General features: G+C 44.9%; 1 protein-coding gene across 2 annotated transcripts in view; it reads right to left on the bottom strand.

The window, feature by feature from the left end:
- Positions 1 to 25862, bottom strand: part of LOC138304105 (fer-1-like protein 4) — a 1042026-nt gene that overhangs the window by 779132 nt on the left and 237032 nt on the right. For both annotated transcript variants that reach the window (XM_069243852.1, XM_069243853.1), the window contains one exon: positions 10070 to 10169. In XM_069243852.1, the coding sequence (XP_069099953.1) occupies positions 10070 to 10169 (100 nt within the window). The remainder of the gene's footprint in view (positions 1 to 10069; positions 10170 to 25862) is intronic.

Consider the following 25862-nt stretch of genomic DNA (forward strand, 5'->3'; position numbering starts at 1 on the left):
ATCAGGATGGCAGAACTGTACTTTAGCCTCTCCCCGCCCCATTATATTCACTATGAAATGCCTAGTACGTTGCCAAAACTGTTCTCCTACAATGCAAATTCTGTTAACAGCCATCATCAGACACGCTATTATTTACTCCTCCATCAAATGTTTTTTCTTCTGTAATTTTTTGTAATTGACACAGATCCAAAGTAATCAGGCACATGCCTGTTTTTTTTAGGTCAAAGCCTCCAGTTGCAAAGCCATATTGGGGACATTTTGAAAGCTGACCTAGGAATGCCCATTGCTTACCAATGCCTTTTGTTTTGTCACTTATAGTTGTATTCTTTCTATTTGCTGCCTGTATTTGTTTCCAGGATGTCTTTGTCCTGCTCATGGAGCATAACCTTTTTACAACTTCTCTGACTGCAATCGTAATTTCTTCCATTATTGCTAGCTTTTCAGGAACTCTCGTTCTCTTTTTCCTGAAGCCCTCCACAAGACTGAACGTTTCGAAGTTGTCTCCTTTGTGTGCTACTCTCTCCCTTCTGTTGCTTTCTTTTCTTTTTCGTTAGGCACTCCATAAGAGTGCAATTGTGTTCTTGTTCACTCCGTTATGGGCTTATTCCTTCCTTCACATGCCAAGGGTGGGGGTTGAGACAACCCCGGAGGCCAACAGAGGGTCACCTGGCGGCTCTCTGATTGAAGTGGGAGGACATATGTGGATGCCTCTGAAGTGAGGAAGCAAACACGGGGTTGGAATGACCTCTGCTCTCCCTAGCTCCGGGCTGCAGCGAAGGCAGGGGTCGTGAGTTGTGTGGAGGCTGGCCCGCTCCTGCAGGCGCTTTAGTGCACTGAGGAAACTCCTGATCACCTGACTGCCTTGGCTATGATAATGTGACTGCCGGCACCGGACAGAGGGGGCCCCGGCCACACTATCGGCTGCACTGATATGGGCCCACAGCGTCAAGAACTGCACATTAGGGCTTCAGGCCGCTCTACTGAGCACCTTCCCAGGTAGTGTCCTCCAGCACCATTCTCATGCTACCTTTCCAGCTGGGCCCACTGTGGTTTCAGGTCCACTCGAGGTCATGAACCAGCCCCTCTACTGCAACACACGGTGTCCTAAGACACGAGGGGGCAGACAGTGCGATTGCTGGTGAGTCTTTCCACTTGGACATGAGGGGGCTTCTTCTGAACTTTCATATGCTGTGCCTCCAGCGCTCTAATTCAGGCACTATCATCTTATCTCCCACGGGGCTCACCCCAGGCTCTCTCTTGTGTCACTGGAAGCAGGAACGGACTTTTGCTGGGCCTTTCAGTTCCCTGGAGGGGGCTAACGGGTAGAGCTGCCCACCTTAGCCCAGAGCCTTGTGACCTGCTTTCCTCGACCCTAAACACATTCGGCCCACTAAACTGAGCAGGCAATCAGACTGTGCAAGTGGAGCAATGTTCACATTGAGGGGGTAAGCTCTCCCCGGGCGGCTTAACTGAGGATTGTGGAGCTGCTGCCTGGAGTTGGGCACCTGGGTGCCTTCTATGCTTGGAATCCTTGCCATCTGAGGTGACTCTCAGAGACAAAATCTTCGCCTATCACTCTTGTCACTGGCCCCTATGCACATCTACTACCGTTGGGCAGTGAACATGGGCTGTCTGCGACCCACTGCTCAGGTGTCTTCTCCAGCAGCTGGGCCTCCTTCTCCCACAGTGCCTGAGATGCCGATGCCAGGGGCATCGACAGACTCCTCCATGTCTGATAAGTTGGATCACATCTTAGCAGCTATTGAACATTCTAGGAGGTTGATGGAGGCCTGGTTTGGACTACTAATTAGTGAACTGAGTTTCCTCCGGAACAACATCACAAACTTGTTGACAAATTCACGGACAAAGAAAAGACTCTTTCTGCTATATAACCCCAAGGTCACGGACCACAACACAGCTATTTATGATCTGCAGGCTGGGATACTCCAACTGGAGAGGTGTGTAGAGGATGTGGAAGTGCGTTCTCTGAGAAGCAACATTAGGATCCTGGCTCTTACAGAGGGAGGTGAGGGTTAGGACCCGGTCAAATAATTGGAAGACTGATTCAAAACATTTACAGCTATGGAGGATCTCACGCCCTTCTACTCCGTGGAGAGGGCGCAAAGGGTCTTGGCTCAGTGGCCGCCTCCGAGAGTACCACCTAGTCCAATGTTGGCCAAATTGTTTCATTACGGGGACTGGGATTCTATTCTTCAAGCGGCCAGACTAGCGGGCCCCTTCTGTATTGAAGATAAAACTATTATGCTGTTCCTAATTACATCTTCTCAGTACAGCAACAACACACCTCCTTCTTAGAAGTTAAACATTGTCTTCGCCATTATACAGTGTTCATTACTCATTGTTTCTAGCACAGCCGGCAATTGTTTCCAACAGCACTACCACCTTCTACACAGAAAAGCCACAGGAAAGCCTGGGATTGGATAGATCAGCACTGTGAGTACGACATTCAGGGCATAGCATGTCATGTTTGCACTACAGGGACGACAACACATATTTCCCTTTCTTCCACCTCGCACCCTTGGCCTGATGTCACACTTTCTCCAACATGCTAGCTACTGACATTAGTTTTCTTACCTTGAATGTCCGGGGAATGCATACAGCCAGGTAGCGGTATGCTGGCTATGCATATACAAAGCACCAGCACACATGCGGTTATCCTCCAAGAATCCCACACCACAACTGAGGAACTTGCCAGGTTGCATAAGCGATAGCGAGGAACTGTTCATGCCACTACATACTCTGCTTACAAATGTGGCTCATTGATATGGGTTCTGCCCGAGGTCCCCTTGCAAGATATCAGAGTTACGATTGATAAGGGGGGTCGATATATCCTCCTGGAGGGTTGACTTAATGGCATCCATACTCATAGGTAGCATCTCTGCACCCAATGTAGAACAGGGTTAATTCTGGGAGTCACTTTTAACAAAACTGGCCTCCACTACACATGCCCCCTGGATCCTGGGTGGTGACTACAATTGTGTAGTGGAACTGACATGGATAGGTCGCACCACTATTGCTGCGTTCCCCCCAATCATGCAGACCACCAGTCTCCATGCATGGGCTCACCACTGGTCCTTGGCAGATGCGTGGAGAACAGTGCACCCGCACACAGCCTCTACTCCTTTCACTCTGCCCCACACAATCTTTATGTCCACTTCAACCATTTTCTCTGCTCTCATTTACTCATTTCTCTAGCACGACATTGACTACTTAGGCCGTTTAATTTCTGACCATGACTCCCAACGTTGTGGCTCTGCAGTGGCTGCCCTGCGTCCCTTGGCACCGTTATGGTGGTTCCCCAGAGGTCCCTAGAAGATCCCGCCTTTTGTACATTTCAGGAGACCCAAATACAACAATATGTTGCTGAAAAGAGCGATACCTACTCCACTAAGTCCATTGAGTGGGATGCATTTAAAGTTGTCATACGAGGAGCATGCATGCAGGAAATCATTAGGGTGCATCGCACCCTGGAGAGGCAAATAGCAATCACTGAGACACAGCTTGCTGACCTAGAGAACAGAGCAGACCGAAACACCAAGATAACTCCCTTTCAATTAGTGGCAAAAACTCACTCCACCGCCCTGCTCAAACGCCTCTGGCGCTTTAATTTCACAGTCTGTGCAGCCAGGGTTCATAGATAGGGTGACAATGCCGAGCATCTGTTAGCCTGGCTAGTCCAACAGGACATGGCCAGTGCTCCCATCACAGAGCTCTGTTCTCATTCAGAAGCCCTGCTACGTTTCCAAGGCAAGATCTTAAAGGATTTCTATTCCCATTATTCTGTGGTACATTAATCATCCCTGAATGTTACTCCGACTGCTTTGTTGTATTTTCTATTGGATGTTCAGCTTCCACTTATACCCCAACAGATTCAGGAGGCCATAGATACCCTGTTCACTTTACAGGAGGTTACCCAGGCCATTAGAGAACTAGCCAATAATAAGACACCAGGTCTTGATGGCCTTCCCCTGGAATATTATGTTAAATTTTCTTCAGTATTTGCATCCAAACCCGTGGCAATGTACCAGGCGGCCCTGGAGAGCGATGAACTACCCGGCTTCTTACAGGTGTCCTTGTTGGTGTTACTTCTTAAACCGGACGAGGACCCCACATGACTAGAATCCTACTGACTCACTGCCATCCTGGGTGCAAGTGACAAAATACAGGGAAAGATCCTGGCCATCAGCTGTTCACAAAGTGGTGCCAATCCTAGTACATATAGATCAAAATGGCTTCTTGACAGGGTGCAGTATATTGCAAAAACAACCGCTGTCTCTCCCAGATGCAGAATAGGGCTGCAAGTTTATTTCCAGAAGCCGCCTGTCTTATACCAGATCTGGAGAAAGCGTTTGATACACTTTCCTAGGATTATCTCTTCCAGGTGCTCAACCTAATGGGAACTGGAAGAAACCTACTCGTTTATACTTGGTTACTTTGCCAGAGTCCAATGTCCAAGCCCGTCTTGGCCCACTTGTCCAGCCCCCCTTTCCAGTCCGTTGTGGTACCCGACAGTGCTGCCCATTCTCCCCACTATTGTTCGGCTTGGTGATGGAGCCACTAGCTATCAGGCTCCGAAGGGAGGGGCAAACGTGGGGTATCACATTGGAGAACCGCATACATGCCGTCTCCATGTATGTAGATGACTTGTTCCTCTATCTCCAAAACATAGAGGTGAGCCTTAGCACCATTCATGATACATTAACCGACTACACAGCTGTTTCCGGTTTGCGAGTGAACTGGTCCAAGTCAGCTATTTATCCCCTAAGTCCTGGCCAAGCAATGCATGCCGTCTCTCTGGGTACAATGCAGCTCACCTGGTGTTTGGAGGCAATCCGATATCTGGGGATTCAACTGTATCATACGCATATGGATCTCTATGAGGGGAATCTGCGTACTGCCCTTGCAGGCATTCACTCTCAAATGACGTTTTGGCAATCTCTTCCCCTTGCGCTAATTAGCAAGATAGCACTAACCAAAATTATTGTTTTACCCAGACTACTCTAATACTTTGCCAACCTTCCTGTAGTGTCCACCTGTTCTTTATTTGCTGAACTACATACCCTCCTCTCCACACTCATTTGGAGTCTTAATAGGCACAGTGTAGCCCTGCAGAAGTTGCAGTTGCCGATGGCGGTCTAGATGCCCCCTCTTTCGTGGCATACTTCTTTGCTTTGCAGCTACAGTGGCTTTCCCATTGGACGACGGGGTGCTACGTGGGAGAGACCTGTGACACTCGGAGTATGCACAATACTGTGACTATGCACTGCCTTCTCCTTCCTGGTATGTCGCCCCCCTTCACCAGGTTCCTCCAGGTGGCAGTAAGCGCACCTGCATGTAGAGGATTCACCACCTCTCCTGCAGTAAACCCCCTTACGCGCCCAAACTTCCCTTAGTGGGCCTCCCCTGCTTCCTAGATTTCTACTCATCCACGGAACTGGCGCCCTGGACGTCCTGCTTCATACTTATGACTGGCGATCTTCACCCTCATCTTGCCTTTGACCAGCTCACTGCTGACTATAATCTCCACGTTGGTCAGTCCCTGATGCATTCCCAGCTTTGCAACACCTGTAACGCCTTGTGGGGCTCACTGGACCCACAAAATCCTGTCCATCCAACAGGCTCTATTGACAATGGGTGCTGGCTGACATTTAATTACATGGCTCTATAAAGCCGTCCACAGTCTCTTGGATGTCCCCCTTACTACGGTGCAACACACATGGAAGGAGAACTCCAGGAGGTCCATACATGATAAGTAAAGGCAGCAGGCGCTAATTAACCCAAGGCAGGTTTCCAGGAACTCATGTTTCAAGAACATTACATTTAATGTCCTACATAGGGGATATCTTACCCCCATGCAACTGAACTGATACTATCCAGACACACACATAACCTGCCCACGCTACCCCAATCAGGATGCAGATCATAAACATATCTTATGGCCTTGCACTGCACTACAGAACTATTGGGACTCAATTTATACAACACTAGACGAGGTAACGGAGCTCACAAACCTGCGGACCTGGGAAGCGTGCACTCTTGGTGTCTTCCAGCACAGAAAGCGTCAGAGTACACACCTGATTTGAGGCACTGACCCTCCCCTTGCTAAGCGCCCCCAATTCACTGGCGCTCCCCCATTCCGCCACCGATTGAGGCCTGGCATGGTGCCTTTCGCAAACGTGGAGCAGCCGAGGAGGAGGGCCATCATAGAGAGGAAGCTTGTGGCCTCCGAAAAGGCTTCATTTCTCCACAGTGGACCACTTTGTTAAGTGACTTCCTACAAAAGATACACAATTACTGCTTACCACCTTGAGGCTCGTCATTTGGGTCTTACCACAACTGTGACTCCACAGTAGACACCCACGGTCAGACACTCAGATACACCCTGCTTTTCTCACACGTTGATCCACCCTTCCTCTCTCCCCCTTTTCCCTCAACTAGAGTACACTCCAGGTTGTGCGTCCCTCCTGAAATCTTGACAACATGCTACATCTCACCCTTTGACAATCCTTGGTCCCATGTTACACACACCGAACTCAAACTAGTTAGGCCACCGCTTTTGCATGCCCACTCCCTTTCCCCTACCCCCACCAGCATTCACCCTGGCAATCCGAGGCCCACATGTATGTACTGCAGCCCTCGTTATAAGCGGTACACACACGATGTTCTCATGAAGCATAGTTGAATTGTTACGCACACAGATTAATCTTCGGCAATATAATGCGGTTAATTGAACCTTCAAATGTGTTACAGTCCAGCCTTTATACAGTTTACATTTGCAATGTGTTGTGCGCCCTTTTCCCCTCCCCTATCCCTTCATTGTCGTGCCTTAGAGAAAATCGAATAAAAAGATGTTACAAAAAAACACTACTTACAAGGGCTGTTGAAGTGCTGTCCTAGGATGTGAATCCCTGTTTTACTACTAGTATCTGTCTCCTTCATGAACAGCAGGCTTACTGAGCTCGCTGTCTTTAAGGCCCGGCAGCAGGGCTGCATTCTTTTCCTTCTTGTGATATCACCTCTGATGCTTCAAGCAGCAGAAGACATCTTATCCGTCCCCTAATACAGGGTTGGAGACGGCATAACTGACAGGTAGCTCCATAAAAGAAGAAATGTGAGCTTTACTTTAGGACTTTACAAAGGATTGAAATCACTGTAGAGACTAAAGTTGTGGAACCATTAGTCAGATGCCACGTTTTTTTCTAAACTGAAGATTTTCATCTTTCCTTTCCTTTAAACAAACGATTAGTGCTGCTTCACATACCAGCAGCAAGGAACTCCATCTTAATGGCATTTCACAGCACCATCCTTCTCGGTTTCCCTTAGGAAATACATGTGGACCTCAATTCCCAGTTGTTCACTTCTCCTCTATTTGGTTAAAAAAAACATGTTGTAATTATTCGAAAGAAGTTAAAGAAGTTTTAATCTGTTTTGACTGGAGGCTTGTTTACTTTTCAGTCCACCAGCCCTAGAAGGCCTCAGAGGATCGAATTGGTTGCAGTCATGCACTTTCTTTTAATTCGTTTTTCGCAGGTTAAAGGTGATCTAGTTGCCCAGTATGCGTTCATTGCACAGGTGTAACGTATATGTATATACATACATCAATACATTTCTAATTGTGAGTGCTACGATTGTCACATTACATTTTACCCGGAGCACAATGTTTTTCATTAAAAACTCACAATCACACCAATTGTGAACCATTGTGAAGAAGGCTTAGAGGTCTGCATGCGAGTGGGTTGTGAAAAATACCAGAGCATACCCTTTTATTGCCGTAAACTGGTATTTGGGTAGACTTGTGAGTGTGGCTTTAGTACAGTATAGACATTTAGGGCCAGATTTACAAGCCCTTGCGCCCCTTAACGCCACATTGGTGGCAAAAATGTTGCCGCAAATGTGACGCTAACAGGCCGCTACCATAGCGCCATAATTACAAGATGGCACAAACTAGATTTGCCTTGTAAACCTTTTGCGCCACATCATGCATAATATATGCATGATGTATGCAACGGGGGTATGCCCTCGTTAGAGGGTAGTTGAAAATGGCCCAATGAAATCTACAAGATTCCATTGTGCTATTTCTATCGGCATTTTTAACGTCTGCTTAAAGCAGGTGTTAAAATGAGGCTCCCATTGATTTCAATGGGCCTCTTAACACCATACTGGATTAGCGTAATTTTTTTTATGCTAATCCAGTATAGCGTTACAATAGCATTAAAAACATGATGCTATTGCCCCTAACATGTGCCATGGTGTGCCATATTGTAAATACGGCAATACCATGGTGGCGTTAGGGGACGCAAGAGGGCTGCAAGAAAAGTGGCGCTTCACTAGTGATGCGTCATTTTCTTGTAAATATGGCCCTTAGTATGATGCCATCACCTCAGCATGGAGACAATCTCCTTCGTCTATTTCGTTTTCAAACCTGCCTTCGAACATTATTTGCTTTCTCAAACCTTGTTTGCTGTGCTCGTTATTGATACTTTGCACAGACCCTTTTCCTCAAGAGTCCTTCTTTCAGTCGTTTTCATGAGCCTGCAGTATTGTGACAATTGTGACATTCTTTTTTTGTTTTATAAATAAATTGAAGGATACCTTAGTCATAGTTAATTTTCAGTTTTTTTTAATTGCCATCAATATTTTTAGTTGCTGAGTCTGATTTTGTCTGAGAAGCGAACTGCACACAGTGCCTTCCAACCACCCTCAGTTATCTCTGTTGACTCCCGACCCGCTTTCCCATCATTGCCCATGTTGATCTCATGGTTGTGTCTGTTCCCCACACCTGCCCCCTCTATTGACCCCATCCAGCTCCCTCCATTGTCTATGTTAACTCCCACTCATCCCCCCTGTTTTCTATGTTGCCCCTCCACTGGCTCTCCCTCTGTTGTCAGTGTTGCCCTTCCAAACTAACTCCTTCATGTCCTATGTTGCCCACAAAGCACACACTCCACCCCACTCTCCCTCCATACGTAGTGGTGACTACCCACCCTACCTCCCTTGTCCGTTTTGCCCCACATCAGCCCAACCTCCATTTTCCATGTTGACCGTCCTTTATAGGTGTTGCCCTCCAACCATCCCTCTTCCATTGTCCGTGCTGCCCCACCCCCATCTAAACTCCATTGCTATGGTGCCCCCACCTTCCCCCCTCCATTGTATATGTTGCCCCTCCACTGCCTTTCCCCTCTACTGACCATATTGCCCCTTCAAATGCCATCTCTTCATTGTCTGTGTTGACCCTATAGCAGAAGATCCCCACCACCTGCCCTGCATGCATTGTCCGTGGTGACTTCCCATTGTTCATTTTGACCCACAGCAGCTCAACCTCCATTTTAAATGCTGACTCTACTTTGTCAGTATTGACCTTCACCAGCCCCCCCTCTGTTGTCCGTGTTGTCTCCCTCAATTGCCATTACAAAAACCGAGCTATGATTTGTACAACATTGGCCATGTCATGGTGTTTTTGTCCGTGTCGACTTCCCCAACCCAGCCACTGTGTTGCCTCCCACCTTGCAATTAATATAGAAGTGCTACGACACGGACACCACTAGATGCGCAATATTGCTTTTTACCACACCCTGCTTTGTTTGTGTTGCCCCCACATGTCCTCGCTCCTGCCCTTCGTGTTGCCAACCTCAACAGGCAAAACAAAAATTGCTATGGCGAAAAACATAGCTAACAAACATTGACAAAGTCAATACCTCTTGTAGGTGAAACCTATTGACTTTGCCAATGCTTGTATTTTCCAGCCAATCATTCTAACTAAGATAACTTCGTTCAGCCTTCAACAGAATTAAAGTGTGAACATCTCGTGTGCAGTCTCCCGACTGTGCTAAATAAAAGTGCATGAACAGAAGCTGAGTAACATAGCATCATCATAAGATAAATTGTATACATACACATTTATGTAAGAAAATGAAACTACATTCCGCAAATACGTGAAATATTTCACACAGGCGGTAGCATTGCCAAAATGTACATCCTGGCTGCGCATGTCTCTTAAAAGTAAAAGCAGTAACCTGAATGAGCTTTTTAAACCTGAAAGATAACTCACCCCAGTAATACTGTGATTTTTGTCAACCAGAGCTTCTCTGAGGATCAGTCGTCCTGCGTTTGTGATGTGCTGAAGGCTGATAATCAAGGTACCCAACAATCTGTAAACAAAATTAAAGACAGTGTCTCAGTGGCTTTCGAGAATGGCGGATTCTGTATTCGAAAACTATCTGATTGGTACCTTTCTATAAAAGAAACAGAATGTTTTCCAATAATTAAGGCGAAGGAGTGCCTCACAAGTTCTGTCACATGGCTTAAACCCTAAACTAGAATGGAAGCAATTAAAACCACATGCTACATCAACCAAGAGCAAAAAGAACAGTTGATGGACAGAATGCAGAACAAATCAAACATCCACTCCCACTCACAGATCTGGGTTTAATCCATCAGTGTTTTTGCTTACTATGCCATTCCAGTTTGGACCCAGCCATATGCAAATCACTCTTGACCCTGATGTGGTTTTCTGATTCAAGTCTGCCTGTCCCTGAAGGCTGGGAAGATGGTGATTTTACCACTGCAAACCTTTTGTTGATGACATTTTCAGGGGAAAAACCACATGCTTTCTTCTGCAGCCCTTTTTCCAATTTTTCTGGAAAAAACTAAATTTTAGCTGTAATTTGGCTAATTTCTTGGTCTCCTCCAGGGGAACCCACAAACTCTGGGTACCTTTAGAATCCCTGGCGTGAATAACTTATATGGACAAAAAGTTATGAAGGCCTAAGCGCAAACTACCCCAAATAGCCAAAAAAGGGCTCAGCCCTGGGAGAGAAAAGGCTCAGCAGCTAAGGGGTTAAAACACATAGAGGTCCATTTTGGATCCCCAAGCCCTGGCGACTACCACTTCCCCTGGGCTATTAAAGTTGGGGGGGCAGTGCAGCCCCCCTCGAGGAGCCAATGATGGCCCTGGGGACCACCACCCTCCAGGGCCAGCTCCTCCTATGTTCCAGGGTGCCTACTCCTGGGACTTAGCTGTTTACTTTTGCTTGGTGGGAGCTGAGAGCTCCAACCAAGCAAAAGTAAACAAAGTCTGCTTTCTGACAGTGGGAACTGTCAAACAGTTCTCGCTGTCAGAAAGCAGTTTTTATCTGTTTTCCTGCAAACTAATATGCGTGCAGAGAAACAGATGAAAACATTGCTCCCACAAGCTATTTAAAGCAGCTCCCTGCTTGTGGGAGCAATGCCGGCTCCCACAGGATGTGGGGAGCTGGTTCGCACCACAGGGCCTTGATGCTCCCCCTGTCGGTCCTGTCTCTCTCTCTCTCTTCTATCCCATAGTGAATGGAAGAGAGAGACATAGTCATTGCAATGGTCTCTCCATACAAATACTACAGTAAGCAGTCACCTGTGGCATAATGGGTAAGATCACAGACTCTCACACAGGGAGACCTGACTATCAAGGCTAGTAAGTGCCAGATAGGGCAGGGATCTGTGGTGTACTTGGGACACTTGGTGGGCAGGGGTACGGTGCAGCCCCTCCAGGCCAAGACTGAAACTATCATTGCCTGGGTGCCCTCCAAAACCCAAACTGGCCCAAAGAATGCTGGAATATTTTAAAAGGGCCATAAGTCTAAGGCACTAAACATTCCAGAAACCCCAAACAAAGGGACACAGAAAGATACATTGGATCAAGAGTCTGACCGAAAGAGTGCCCAGTCTGATGAAATAGCCTCTGGGGAGCAGGGGAGTCATGAGGCCCAAAATGGTGGTGAAAATGGTACAGTTATTTCTGAGATACCATGTTCTAACCGCTTTATACCCTTGGCCAGGGCCGGGATTGTGGACCAACCTGATAACGTAGCTCACGAAATGTCAGCATCCATTATGCTGAAAGACCGCAAGAAGGGTGGAAGTTTTAACAACATTAGAGAACTAATACCTCAAATTAGGGGTAAAATGCTAAATTTGAAACAACAGGTTTCCCTTTTGGTAGAGAAAGTGTACAGTTTAGAAACGGAGTTAAGGTTTGCAAAAGAGGAAACCTGGAATAGGGATTTGGGTGAGCCTAGGTATAAGGGTTGTGGGGATAGAGAGGCAAGTGTGAACTGGCAAGGTGACAAGTGTCCAATAAAGAAGTTTGTCTGAGATGAATACCACCACAGACATCATCTACGGGAGGCAATCAACATGGTAAAGTCCCTGAGTATTATGCAAACATGCTTAACTCTCTGCAAAAGGCTCGACTAGTGGTAAGAGGGAATCCAGAGGCTGCAAGTATTATATTCCAACACCTGTTAAATGGGTTTGTAGACAGGCAGGAACAGGAACTGCAATGGGAGTTAGGATCTCAGTGATCAAATACAGGCATTCACCCCCCTAGGAATAGTATACCTAGGAATTCAGCTAGAAGAATATATATGATTAATGTCCCCAGTTTACCTGAAGGAACAAGTGAAGATAGGGAATCACTAAAAAACAAAGTTATCCATTGGATTAGGAATATCAGGCACTGTTTCTCTTTAATAAGGTCAGGGGTGACATGCTGCACTGGGAGGTCTGGAAGTATGATTACATAGCTATTGATATGAGCAAAGAGGATAATGCTTTTGGGCTAGTTAATCTTGATCAGCGAACCTCCCCTCCAAAGGGCTCATTTATACAATTAAAACTTAGCTCCCCCTTCCCCTAATACATAGGATCCCAAACGCAGTATATGCACGCCCAATGAAACCATATTGGCTGCAAAAATTGAGAGGGTTAACAACGGCTCCATTAGTGCATAGTAAAAGGCAACTAGATGAAGGCTGTGAGGGAAATGACGGACTGGAGAAGAGATCTAGGTCTCTGTTACTAGTAATGCATCAATCCGCTCCCTTACACCAAGATTACGCAGCACAAACACATATGTTAACTGTAGGTGGTCCTACAACTGGGAGGGTGGATGTACAGCCTAATCCCACGCAGATTGTGATGGAAGTATTGGAAGTATTGTACAATGATGAAACTTTAAAATAATCAAAGGCAAATGAGGATGACTAATAGGGAGGAGATAATAACACAACGGGAGGAACATCTTCAATTGCAACTCCTGCACAGCAGGCAGGGAATAGTTTACAATTTAAACTGCTTTGCTGGAATGTAGCAGGATTAAGATCTAAAGTTGTTGACCCTGAGTGGAGAATGTACATCAATAATTTGCACATTAGTGTTGGACAAGAGATGTGGGCACTTCAACCTATACTCAGGACTGTATATGTAAACTTTAGAAAAGAGGTGGTACGCTCCTTGATGGGATGGCCATCAGGCAGCCTCAAGATAGTGGTCAAAATGTCACTAGCCTGTCAGATAAAATGGTTAAGCTCTAACCCCAAAGGTATTCTTGCCCTTCACATAAACAGTATGAAGGGTCCTTTGCAGTGAGACTCCTGAATATTTATAATCAATTTTCTAGCCCACATCAGGAATCTAAAACTTTGAAAGCTGTAGAGGAACGCTTGGAGACTACTAATGGAGTGAGCCACCTTATTCTAGCCGGGGATTTAAATACAAAATTTGAACCCTTGGAGTTCATCCAGAGTCTCATGCAAACAGAAGATGAGGAGAGGGATGTACCTAAGTTATTAAATCCCCCATTACAGAAATATTTGAGGGTGGAACTCGGGATTGCATCCCTAGCGTTAGCTCAAGGTGTTTGTACTTGTAATGGACATATAAACTCAGATAGAAAAGCAAGCTATACATATAAAAGGGCCAATTCTGGGAGCAGAATTGATCATATATTACCTGATTTAAATCTATGGCTTATTGTGCAAGATATGACAATTGTTGATAGGTCAGACAGCGACCATAATGCCCTAGAATTAGAGATGAAAGATCCCTTCTTTGTGAGTGAAATCCCAAGACCTAGCATATGTGGTCCTCCAACTGTGTCCACTAATACTGGTAGCAGAATAAAGTGGCCTTCTGTAGCGTCTGACTAGGGCATACTTGCTTGTACATTTTCAAAGTTCATTGTAACCTTAAAGATACTTGGAAAATCTGAAAATCCAATAGAGACTATCATGAATACATTTAATGACCTTTTTGCATCTATCAGGGAGTACTTTTTTTTAGAATCATCAAGGTGCAGAGTATAAGAACAAAGGGACTGGAGTAGTTTGTTAGCAACTTCAAATTAGTCAAACAAAACCTGCTGTGTGCTATCACGAGTGAGTGTAGACCTGCCATAATTCAAAGAAGGAAGATGTATAAAAAAGGAGCAGGCCCTAGCCAAGAAATAGGAGTACTCCTTCTGGAGACAACTGGTTAGTGCAGCCAGACTGAAAGACACTAGATCCTTCTGGCACTTGCTTGCCAGAGGGGTACCCTTCATTGTAAGTGAGGATGATTTTTACATCGAACCTCGCACTTGGGAGCAGCATTTTACCAGCGTTTATTCCTCCACAGAGACAGTAGAAGGTAATAGTATTGGAAAAGTGAAGATGCATGACCATAATATTGGGGATACTGTTCCTACAGTTACATTTACCCTGGCAGAAACACTAGCAGCCATTAGGTCTATGAAAAAGGACTAAGCACCAAGATTAGCTAGGATACTTGCAGATTTCTGTTTCTCCTAACCAATTGTATGGTGATATTTACTAAATATAATGTCGAACTCCATAGCTAAAGAGGCAGAGATACCTGAGACCTGGAGGGGGGGTGGAAATAATCCCAATCTACAAAAAAGGGGACAGGTGTGATCCTGCTAATTATCGCCCTATAAGTCTGATTGATCACAAAATGTTTCTGTAAACAATTATTGAAGAAAGTACTATCTTGGATGGATGATAAGCAAATGTTATCCTATCTACAAGCTGGATTCAGGGTGTCCACGAGCACCACGGTCCAGGTACTTTGGTTTCTACTGATCTTGTGGAAAACTGTTATTAATAAAGGGCACCTCTATGTGGTGTTCTTGGATTTAAAATCAGCCTTTGATGTAATACCAAGGGAAAACCTATGGTCTACACAGAGGGAGATGGGGATGCCATTAGAACTTCTGTCCGTGCTCATACACCTACATAGCAAGAATTACGTACGAGTAAGATAGGGCAAGGAAGGGAAGCTAACAGGTCATGTAACCATATCAAGGGGGGTGAGACAGGAGTGTGCCATAGCCCCAACTCTGTTTACATGCTATATAAATTACCTAATTAATACCCTGTTTGAGTGCAGAGGGGATTACCCAAGGTGAGCGAGTTGTAGCCCTCCTATTTGCAGATGATACTCTCTTAACCTCCAAAACACCTATGGGATTGCAGAGTATCCTACATTAATTTTCAGATTCATGTTCCAGGTTTTGCTTGGAAATCAATGTTTCCAAAACCATGTTCATGGTATTCCGGCTGCACAAGACCTTTAGGGGGAAAGTAAGACTGGGATCCACCAACCTGGAACAGGTTAAGGAATTTGATTACTTAGGTGTGAGACTGGTCTGTAACTTATCGTGGACCCCCCCCCCAAAATATTGAAAAGTCAATTGTCCCTACAGCATGTTGATTCTGCATCTAGGAGGAAGTTGAACAAGTCTAATTTCCGTCCTATATCCCTAGTCCTTGAGATGTATCATGCTAAGGGACTAGGCTAGGCCCCGTATGGTCTCTGATGTGTCTCACAAAGGCGATGCACATATTACAATCCGAAAACACAGAGTGGGTGGTTTTGTTTTCAGTATTAAGGTACCTATTGCAGGCCTGGCGCATAAGGGTCAAACTCCTAAGTAATGTGTAAATGTCTATGGAGTACTACCCGCAGATGCTTTATGTGCATGAACCCACTCACAGAGTAACTGAATTTTTATTTACAGTATGTAATTTTGTTTACACTAGCACTTTATGAAGGATAGTTAAGGTAGCTGAATGTAGTCTTACTTAATTTTAATGTATTTTACTGTTTCTTATTTTTATTGATGTAGTGATTTACTTTGTCATATTGCAATGGAATTTGGATTTCTTATAATGTTTTTATGTGATGTTTTATGGTCAAAAGTGGCCAAATAAACATATTTACTACCACTACCCAGACTGAGAGCAGACCATTTTTGGGTCTCACTGGGTACTATAGGAGGTTTTTAAGGGATATAGATAAGAAGCAGCACAGAAATGTGATTTGGATAGAGGCCTGGAAAAAAACATCTGACTACCTGAAGCAGGCTATGTTCACAGTACCTGTGCTCAAGGCCCCTGACTTCTCCAAGGAGTTTATCTTTTGAACAGATGCCTTAGAGCATAGCATGGGGCAGTTTTATCACAGCTCAATGACTGAGGCCTAGACCAACCTGTAGCATTCATCTCTAGGAGGTTACTTTCCCGGGAATAGAAGTGGAGTGATATAAAGAGATATGCTTTTGCTGTCGTTTGGGCCCTGAAGAAGTTGAGGACAACCTGTTTAGCACTCACCTCCTGATTCAGACTGATCAAAGGCCCCTCAGGTGGCTAATGCAAATGAGGGTTGAAAATACAAAATTGTTGAGGTGGTTCACCTCCCTACAGGTTATGGACTTCAGGGTGGAACACAGACTTGGGTAGGCCACACCAGTGCTGATGGTCCATCTAGGTTTTTCCACCTTACTGATGAGAACTCCTTAGTGGTTGGGTAGCTCTCCCAGCTGGGAGGACATGTATTAGACCTGACAGCCTTAGGTTGGTCTTCCCTCAGACTTTTTGCCTTTTACCTCCAGTTTTTGATGTATCTTTTTGTTGGCCATAGTACTCTGAGCACTTTACCACTGCTGACCAGTGCTAAAGTGCAAGTGCTTCTCCCCTAAACATGGTAACATTGCTATATCCACAATTAGCATATTTGATTTCTTTGTAAGGCTGTTGCAAAGTCGTATACCATATATCAAGCTAAATGCTACTAGTGGGCCTGCAGCACTGATTGTGCCACCCACACAAGTAGCCTTTCAAGCCTGTCTCAGGCCTGCCACTGCAGAAACTGTGTGTGCAGTTTCGCTGCCACTTCGACTTGGCATTGAAAACCTCTTGCCAAGCCTTAATTCCCCTTTTATTAAAAAAATGCCACCCCTAAAGTAAACCCAGAGTAGCCCATAGGGCAGGGTGCTATGTAAGTAAAGGGCAGGAAAACATGTACTTTTACGTTTGGCATGTCCTGGTAGTAAAAAACTCCCAAAGTTATTTTTCACTGCTGTGAGGCCTAATCCTCTCAAAGGCCAGCTTTGGGAATTCCTTAATATATGTTAAAGTTTTAACTCCTGATCAGAATGTAGTACCTTGGTCATGTTTCATACCAGTTGAATGGTAATGATAAATCTTTACTGATAAAGTCGCATTTAAAATTACTATTTTACAAATGCCATTTTTAGAAAGTGAGCTTTCTCTGCTCTTACTGCTTTGTGTGCCTTGCAGCCTGTCCCTAATGCACGTCTGGGCTAGATGACAGCTACACTTTGTGCATTCCCTCTAGACAGCCACAAACAGAGGAAGGGTGGGGGTGACAAAGGACTCATCCTCATTCATCTGTATTCTGATGGGCGTTTCTGGGTTGGATGGGGGAGGGGAGCTAGCACTAACACCTCAATAGAGAAGTACCACTCACCACACACAAGGTTGATTACCCTGTGCTGGTAGTCTGGAGCCAAGGCTAGGAAGTCATCCCCACTTCAACTACACGTTTGGGTATAAGTACTGGGTCTCTGACCATACCAACTCAGTAAACTTTTGGACTTGGGAAAAACTCTGCTGGAGCAAAGACTGCTGTGCTGTAGGGATTATAACTTTGACTGGACTGACTGCTCCAAGGAACTGCTTCTCTGCTTTACTGAGCTACCCTGCTGCCTGCTGATTTCTGCCCTGCTGAAGACAAGGACTAGACCCATCCCGCTGAACTTAGAGTGACTTCAAGGGCTTGCTAGCTTTTGTCAGGCTAGTTTTGCTTCTGTGGCCAGATTGGGGTTGAGAACCAGACCCTTTCTCTTTGAGTTCTTTTGAGGGCCTTTGGAGAACTCCTACTTTTTATCTCCCCAGCCCAAGGTTATTTTAAAGTACGTATCTGATTTAACCTGATTGTGGTCCTTACTTGGGCAGTGTACATACCTCTGCCAACTAGAGACCCAATTTCTAACAGGAAGGAATCCAAAAGAGAGTTTCTGGAGACTTGGGTTAGGCTGGATAAGTTTGTACACACTAACTATAGAAAGTGCCTGTACGGGGAGGGAGAAAGGGCTGGTAGGCTGTTAGCTATGCTTCTTCATAATGAGGACATCAGTGATTATGGTGTGTGATGCACGTGTAGGGAGATGCGTTCCCTATAGGAAGTCACAGAAGTCTTTGCAGAGTATCTGCAGGGAGTCCATGCAGCAGTAAGGAAGAAATTGTGGCACCTATCCGCATATTGAAAACTTCTAAGGCACCGGGAGGAGATGGGCTCCCTACTGAGCTGCATGCTGAGCTATATCAGACGAAGGCGGGCTTCTTTGCTGATCGTCTGCTGGCGATGTACCAGGAGGCCTACAAGAGGAGGGATCTGACAGACTCTATGCCAACAACAGAGCAGTATGCGCTCTATTGGCGACAAAAATGCAAAAACCCAGCACTCTCAAAACAACGTAATTTATGCATTGTGCTGATATGTTGTGGTTTAACTTTTTGCATTGCAGAGTTCAATCCTGAAAACTTATTTTTAATATGTTTACAAATACTGTTCCTTTACAATGTATTGCTGCAGGTTTTCAGAGTGTAGCCTTCCAGAGACTTTCCCTGCAACATGCCTGAGCGTGGTTCTGGGCTGGGCCAAGACTCTATAAAAGAGAGTCAGCCCAACTCCCAGTGCTCACTATTCAGAGGTCCCGGTGCAGAGCAGCAGCTTCTTCCTGAGCTCCTGTCCCGGCGGCCTATTTGGATCTTCCAGTCTTCTGCCCTCATTCTTCATTGGTGATCATTGTTCCAGGCGGTAAGACGGTGGTTGGACATTTCCCGACACCGTTATTGAGAATTTTCATATTCTTGGTTTTAATTCTTAAATGAATAACAGATTACTTGCGCACTGCCATTTTTTGACATTTATATGGTAGTGTGCAAATAGGCAGGACGCGCGATTTATTCCATAAAGGTTTGACTTCGTTATTCATTACCCGCTGCCATTTCTTGACATTTCTGTGGTGGCTTAAGAATCGGCAAAAGAAGCGTGATTTGTTTCATTGTACTTTGATCGTGTTATTTATTGTGAGCTGTTATTCCTTGACATTTATATTGTGTTTTACGAATCGGCAAGACGCGCGATTCGATTAATGAGGATTTGACTTTGATATTCATTGCATGTTACCATTTCTTGGTATATTACATGGTAACACTCGAATTGGCAAGACGCACAATTCTCTCCACAAGTTTAATTCATGTTGTTTATTGTATGCCACTAATCTAAGATATTTATTATGTATTATTCGAGTTGACAAGTTATGTGATTTGTTTCCTGAGTCCATATTGTGTTATTCATGGTGCACAATCCTTTTATGGTGTTTACTATATATATATATATTTATACATATATATCTGCAATATTCGCAATTTGTGTTGAAACATTTTAGGAGTACAAAGAAGGCCAGAGTTTCTAGATGCAATATTGTATGGTCCTAGTATACAGTCTCAAAAGGGTTTATATGACTGGTTTAAAATTTTGTCAGAATGTTTTTTCCGATTCTCATGTAAAGGAAAGTACTTGAATAAGAAAGTTTTCATTTAATTCATCTTGATTCCCCTACAGGTATCCGGCCATCTTGAAACTTAGTCATTTTAAACTTAACTCTTAGATTGTTCATGTTTTCAGACTGAATAGGCTTAGAATCATAGTTTAGTATTGATTTCAGGAAATATAATTTTCATATTGTGTGTTCTAACCTTTTTCTTATTACAGGTCTCCTTCCCAGCTGTTCCCTTCCTAATCCCCTCTTCCCCTCTTGAACTCTCTCAGTCTCTGTGATTTATCTATCAGAGTCTTGGAGCTGTTCAGTGGTGGACGTGTTGGGAACGTGCACAGACCCCGAGGATCGGGTGACTCTGACAGAATAGTGAGCCCACAAATTATTATCCTCCTGGCTTGTGTATGTTCTCAGCATGGCCACGCTAGACGAGTTAGTCAAGGCTATCACCCAGCTCCAAGCAGAGGTGGTATCATCCAAAGAATTGATAACTAGCTTAGCAGAGAGAGTGAGTCAGTTGCAAGATAAGGTAGAGAAGAAGGAACAAAGTCCCACAGGTGTGTCATGGCCAGGTACTTCTTCTCAGGCTTCTGGAAGTAATCCGATTTCCTTAAATGTTCCTTCTGCAATTCCTTTAGCTCCCCAGAACGTTTCTCAGGTGACCCTTTGAAAGCTAAATCTTTCCTGGTTCAAGTGGAACTACTCTTCACCTGCAGACCAAATACTTTTCCCGATGCCCAGTCCAAAGTAGCTTTCTTGTTATCATATCTGATTGAGGATGCAGCTACTTGGGCAATTCCTCTTGTGCGTAAAAATTGTCCCTTGTTGTATAACTGGAGAAATTTTGTTCGTGAATTTGAGAGAGTTTTTGATCGTAGAACTGTAACACAGGCAGCAGATCGTGAATTATTAGATTTACGCCAAGGAAATCAAGACCTAGTGTCGTATTTAGCTAACTTTAACCAGCTGGTTGCCAAGACATCCGGGCCTGAAGAAAAACAAGCGGTCTTGTTTTACAAGGGACTCAAAGAGGAATTAAAAGATATCTTAGCGCAAATCGATCCACAACCTACAGACTGTCAAGAATTAATAAATCTTGTCTTGAGACTTGATCATCGTTTAGCAGAACGTAAAGGAACGTGCAAAAAGATTGAAAAATATTCATGGCGCGTTCATGATAACAGAGACTCAAGAACTCCGAAAGAAAGAACGCCGGAACCAATGGAAATTGGAACCATCAGAAGACCTTTGACCAAAGATGAAAAGGACCTACGCAGAAAAAATGGACAATGTCTTTACTGTGGGCGAAAAGGTCATTTTGCCAAAGATTGTCCAATCAAACCAAAGAACAAGCAAGGTCCAGTTCAGAAGGTCGCAGCCAATGCACCAGTCGAGTTGGAAAACTAAAACACCTGAGATCCAGAGAAGGGTTGCTCTTGGGTGTTACCGTGGACCCTTCACAATCTAGACATCTTAAATTGGAAATAAGAGTTCAGGTCAAGAAAAAGATCTTTTAAAAAAAGCTCTAGTCGATTCTGGGGCTACTGGGAATTTTGTTGATGTCCAATTGGTTTGTGCATGGGGGATCCCATGTATTGAAAAGAAGACCCCAGAAATCATCCAGGCAGTCGATGGAAAACTCTTGACTGGAGGTCCGGTAACTCTTCAGACTATCCCCTTGTCGATGATGTGTGAAGATAACATTCAAAGAAAGAAAGATGAAGAGAAAATCATCCTAGACGTGATCCATGCTCGCCAATATGGGATTATCCTCGGCTTGTCATGGTTAACTCATCACAATCCGGAGATCAATTGGGCAGAATGAAAAATCGTGTTCTCATCTGCACTATGTAACGAACAATGTCTCCAAAAGATTAAAGTACCAAAAGTTTGCAACTCTTACATAGCTACTGCAGCGGAGAAAGAAATTCAGCTGCCCAAACAGTATTCATCTTACAAAGATGTATTTGATGAGAAAGGAGCAGAGACTCTACCTCCTCATAGATCTTATGACTGTCAACTTGATCTAGCCCCAGGTGCGATACTTCCCAACTGTCGTGTATATGCCCTGTCAGAACATGAAAATCAACATTTACGAAAATACCTAGATCAATTTTTGGAGAATGGCTTTATTCGCCCCTCTAAGTCTCCTGCAGCTTCGCCTTTGTTTTTTTTCCAAACGCTAATGGAGAACTTCAAACTTGCATTGACTATAGGGGTTTAAACAAAGTCACCATCAAGAATAAATATCCTTTACCCCTAATTCCGGTCTTATTGGAACAAGTAAAGAGAGCAAAAATCTACACGAAGCTTGACCTTCGAGGTGCTTATCATTTGGTCAGAATGAGAGAGGGTGACGAATGGAAAACAGCGTTCAAGACAAGATATGGCCTTTTTGAATGCACCGTCATGCCTTTTGGTCTGTGTAATGCTCCAGCAGCATTTACATTTTTCTTGAATGACGTTCTTAGAGAGTACCTCGACATATTTGCCATAGTTTACATCGATGAAATTTTGATCTACTCAGACAATGAAAACGAACATGTCCAACATGTTAAGAAAATTCTTGCAGCCCTTCGAAAACACCATTTATATTGCAAACTAACTGTGAGTTTCATGTTACCACCGTTGAGTTTTTAGGAGTTATTCTTACCCCCCAAGGTATGGTGATGGCAGAAAAGAAAGCAAAAGCCGTATCTGATTGGCCCACCCCAAAGACTGATCGTGATGTACAATGTTTCCTGGGGTTTGCAAATTTTTACCAGAGGTTCATAAATCATTTCTCCCAGACAGTGGCTCCAATCACTAAGCTACGAAGAAAGAAAGAAAAGTTTGTATAGTCCCCAGAAGCTGATCAAGCCTTCTCGACTTTGAAGAAAGCTTTCTCCACTGCCCCAGTCTTAACTCATCCTGATGCGAATCAACCTTTCATAGTGGAAGCTGATGCTTCAGATGTAGCAATAGGAGCTGTCTTATCACAACGAAATAAAGACACTGGTCAACTTCATCCTGTAGCTTATATGTCTCGGAAGTTGAACGAAGCCGAACAGAACTATGTCATTGCTGAAAAAGAGCTTCTGACGATTCCTGGCGCCTTTAAAGAATGGAGACATCATTTGTTGAGTGCCAAATACACTGTTACAGTATATACTGATCATCGTAATCTTCAATTCATGAGTTCCGCCAGACTTTTGACCCCTCGGCAATTACGCTGGATGCTTTTGTTTGCCGAATTTGATTTTGTAGTAACCTTCCGGCCTGGTAAAGATAATCGCAAGGCTGACGCCTTGTCCTGTCAAGAGTCTACCACTTTGCCTGCATTTCAAGCCTCCAGAGCTATCATTGCTCCTGAAGAGGTTCTATGTATCATAAAAACTGAAGATTTCTTTGAAGAAATTCACAACTCTTTCACTGTTGAAAAATTTCAATCATGGGCCCAAGCAGATCGCAAAAGGTAAATCAAGCAAGGTTTACCCTTTCATGACGCTCGTTTGTTCGTACCCACTACCAAACTTCGCAAGATAGTGTTTCATTGGTTGAATGTTATACCTACAGCAGGTAACCCAGGTACTCCTAAAACTCTTGAACTGATCCAACAATATTTTTGGTGGCCTATCCTAACAAAAGATGTAAAAGCAATGGTAAACAACTGTGAAGTTTGTGCTCGCATTAAAACAAGTCATTCAAAACCAAAAGGGTTGTTACATCCACTTCCAACCCCAAGTCGTCCATGGGAGCACATTTCTTTAGACTTTATTACCGGTCTGCCAGTGGTTCAACAGCATTCAGTAATTCTGGTGGTAGTAGATAGTCTCACGAAATAAGGACATTTCATTGCCTGTAAAAAATTGCCCACTTCTAGTGCAATCGCAACTATTTTACTGAACAGAGTGGTTCTTTATCATGGACTGCCAAAGGTTATCCTCTCTGATCGGGGGTCACAATTTTCCTCCAATTTCTGGAAGACATGGTGTAAAACACTCCAAGTGACATCTACGCTATCTACTAGTCACCATCCTCAAACAGATGGTCAAACCGAGAGACTAAATAAGACTTTGAAACAATACCTACGTGTGTACACTGAAAAGGCACTTCATTCTTGGACATCTATGCTCTGGTTAGCTGAGTTAGCTTACAATAACTCATTCCACGCTTCTATTGGCGTTACACCCTTTTTTGGTTTATTTGGCTATCATCCTGACACCTTGCCCATCACAATTCCTCAAGAAAGTTCTCTTACTCCAGCTGTGTCAGAAACCATTCAGCATTTACATCAAACCCAGAAACTGATTCAACAGCATTTAGAAAAAGCCAAACAAAAATATAAAAGGCATTATGACAAGAAACATTGTGAGGGACCGCAATGTCAACCAGGTGACAAAGTGTGGCTTTCCACAAAACATATAGGCGGTCATTCTGAATTTGGCGGGCGGCGGAGGCCGCCCGCCAAAGTCCCGCCGTCAGAATACCGCTGCGCGGTCAAAAGACCGCCGCAGTAATTCTGAGTTTCCCGCTGGGCTGGCGGGCGACCGCCAGAAGGCCGCCCGCCAGCCCAGCGGGAAACCCCCTTCCATGAGGATGCCGGCTCCGAATGGAGCCGGCGGAGTGGAAGGGGTGCGACGGGTGCAGTTGCACCCGTCGCGATTTTCAGTGTCTGCTTGGCAGACACTGAAAATCTTGGTGGGGCCCTGTTAGGGGGCCCCTGCAGTGCCCATGCCATTGGCATGGGCACTGCAGGGGCCCCCAGGGGCCCCACGACACCTGTTACCGCCAGCCAGGTTCTGGCGGTCAAGGGGGGTAAGGGGGGTAAGGGGGTCGGAATCCCCATGGCGGCGCTGCCTGCAGCGCCGCCATGGAGGATTCCCTAGGGCGGCGGGAAACCGGCGGGACACCGCCGGTTTCCCGTTTCTGACCGCGGCTGTACCGCCGCGGTCAGAATGCCCATGGATGCACCGCCAGCCTGTTGGCGGTGAATCCGCGGTCCCCGGCCCTGGCGGTAGTCTACCGCCAGGGTCGGAATGACCCACATAGACTTCAAGAAGAAGCACATGTTTAACCCCAAATTCAAAGGTCCTTATACTGTCCTTCAGCAAATCATTCCGGTGACCTATAAACTACAATTGCCCGGATCTTTACAGATTCATCCAGTGTTCCACACTTCCCTCTTGAAAAAGGCAGTCTAAAAGGTCCACCCTCATCCAGCTCGTGTTCTAGTACAAGGGGAAGTAGAATACGAAGTCAAGAAAGTGTTGGATTCTAAACTGAGAGGGCGTAATCTATGGTACTTAATCTCATGGAAAGGTTATGGTCCTGAAAGTAACTCATGGGTTTCCGCATCTGATGTTCATGCTCCAGTACTTGTGATACGCTTTCATCGTCTTAATCCAAGCAAACCAGGCCCTAGCGCGCGTCTGGGAGAGGGGAGTACTGTCAACACCAGAGCAGTACGCGCTTTATTGGCGACAAAAATGCAAAAACCCAGCACTCTCAAAACAACATAATTTATGCATTGTGCTGATATGTTGTGGTTTAACCTTTTGCATTGCAGAGTTCAATCCTGAAAACTTATTTTTAATATGTTTACAAATACTGTTCCTTTGCAATGTATTACTGCAGGTTTTCAGAGTGTGCTAGGGTGTGGCCCCTTTCCAGGGCCTTCCAGAGACTTTCCCTGAAACATGCCTGGGCGTGGTTCTGGGCTGGGCCAAGACTCTATAAAAGAGAGTCAGCCCAACTCCCAGTGCTCACTATTCAGAGGTCCTGGTGCAGAGCAGCAGCTTCTTCCTGAGCTCCTGTCCCGGCAGCCTATTTGGATCTTCCAGTCTTCTGCCCTCATTCTTCATTGGTGATCATTGTTCCAGGCGGTAAGACGGTGGTTGGACATTTCCCGACACCGTTATTGAGAATTTTCATATTCTTGGTTTTAATTCTTAAATAAATAACAGATTACTTGCGTGCTGCCATTTTTTTACATTTATATGGTGGTTTGCAAATAGGCAGGATGCGCGATTTATTCCATAAAGGTTTGACTTCGTTATTCATTACGCGCTGCCATTTCTTGACATTTACGTGGTGGCTGAAGAATCGGCCAGACGCACGATTCGTTTTATGGTGTTTGGACATTGTTGTCCATTGTGCGCTGCTATTTCTTGACATTTAC

This window comes from Pleurodeles waltl, chromosome 7 (genome assembly GCF_031143425.1).
Source record: "Pleurodeles waltl isolate 20211129_DDA chromosome 7, aPleWal1.hap1.20221129, whole genome shotgun sequence".
Taxonomy (NCBI): Eukaryota; Metazoa; Chordata; class Amphibia; order Caudata; family Salamandridae; genus Pleurodeles; species Pleurodeles waltl.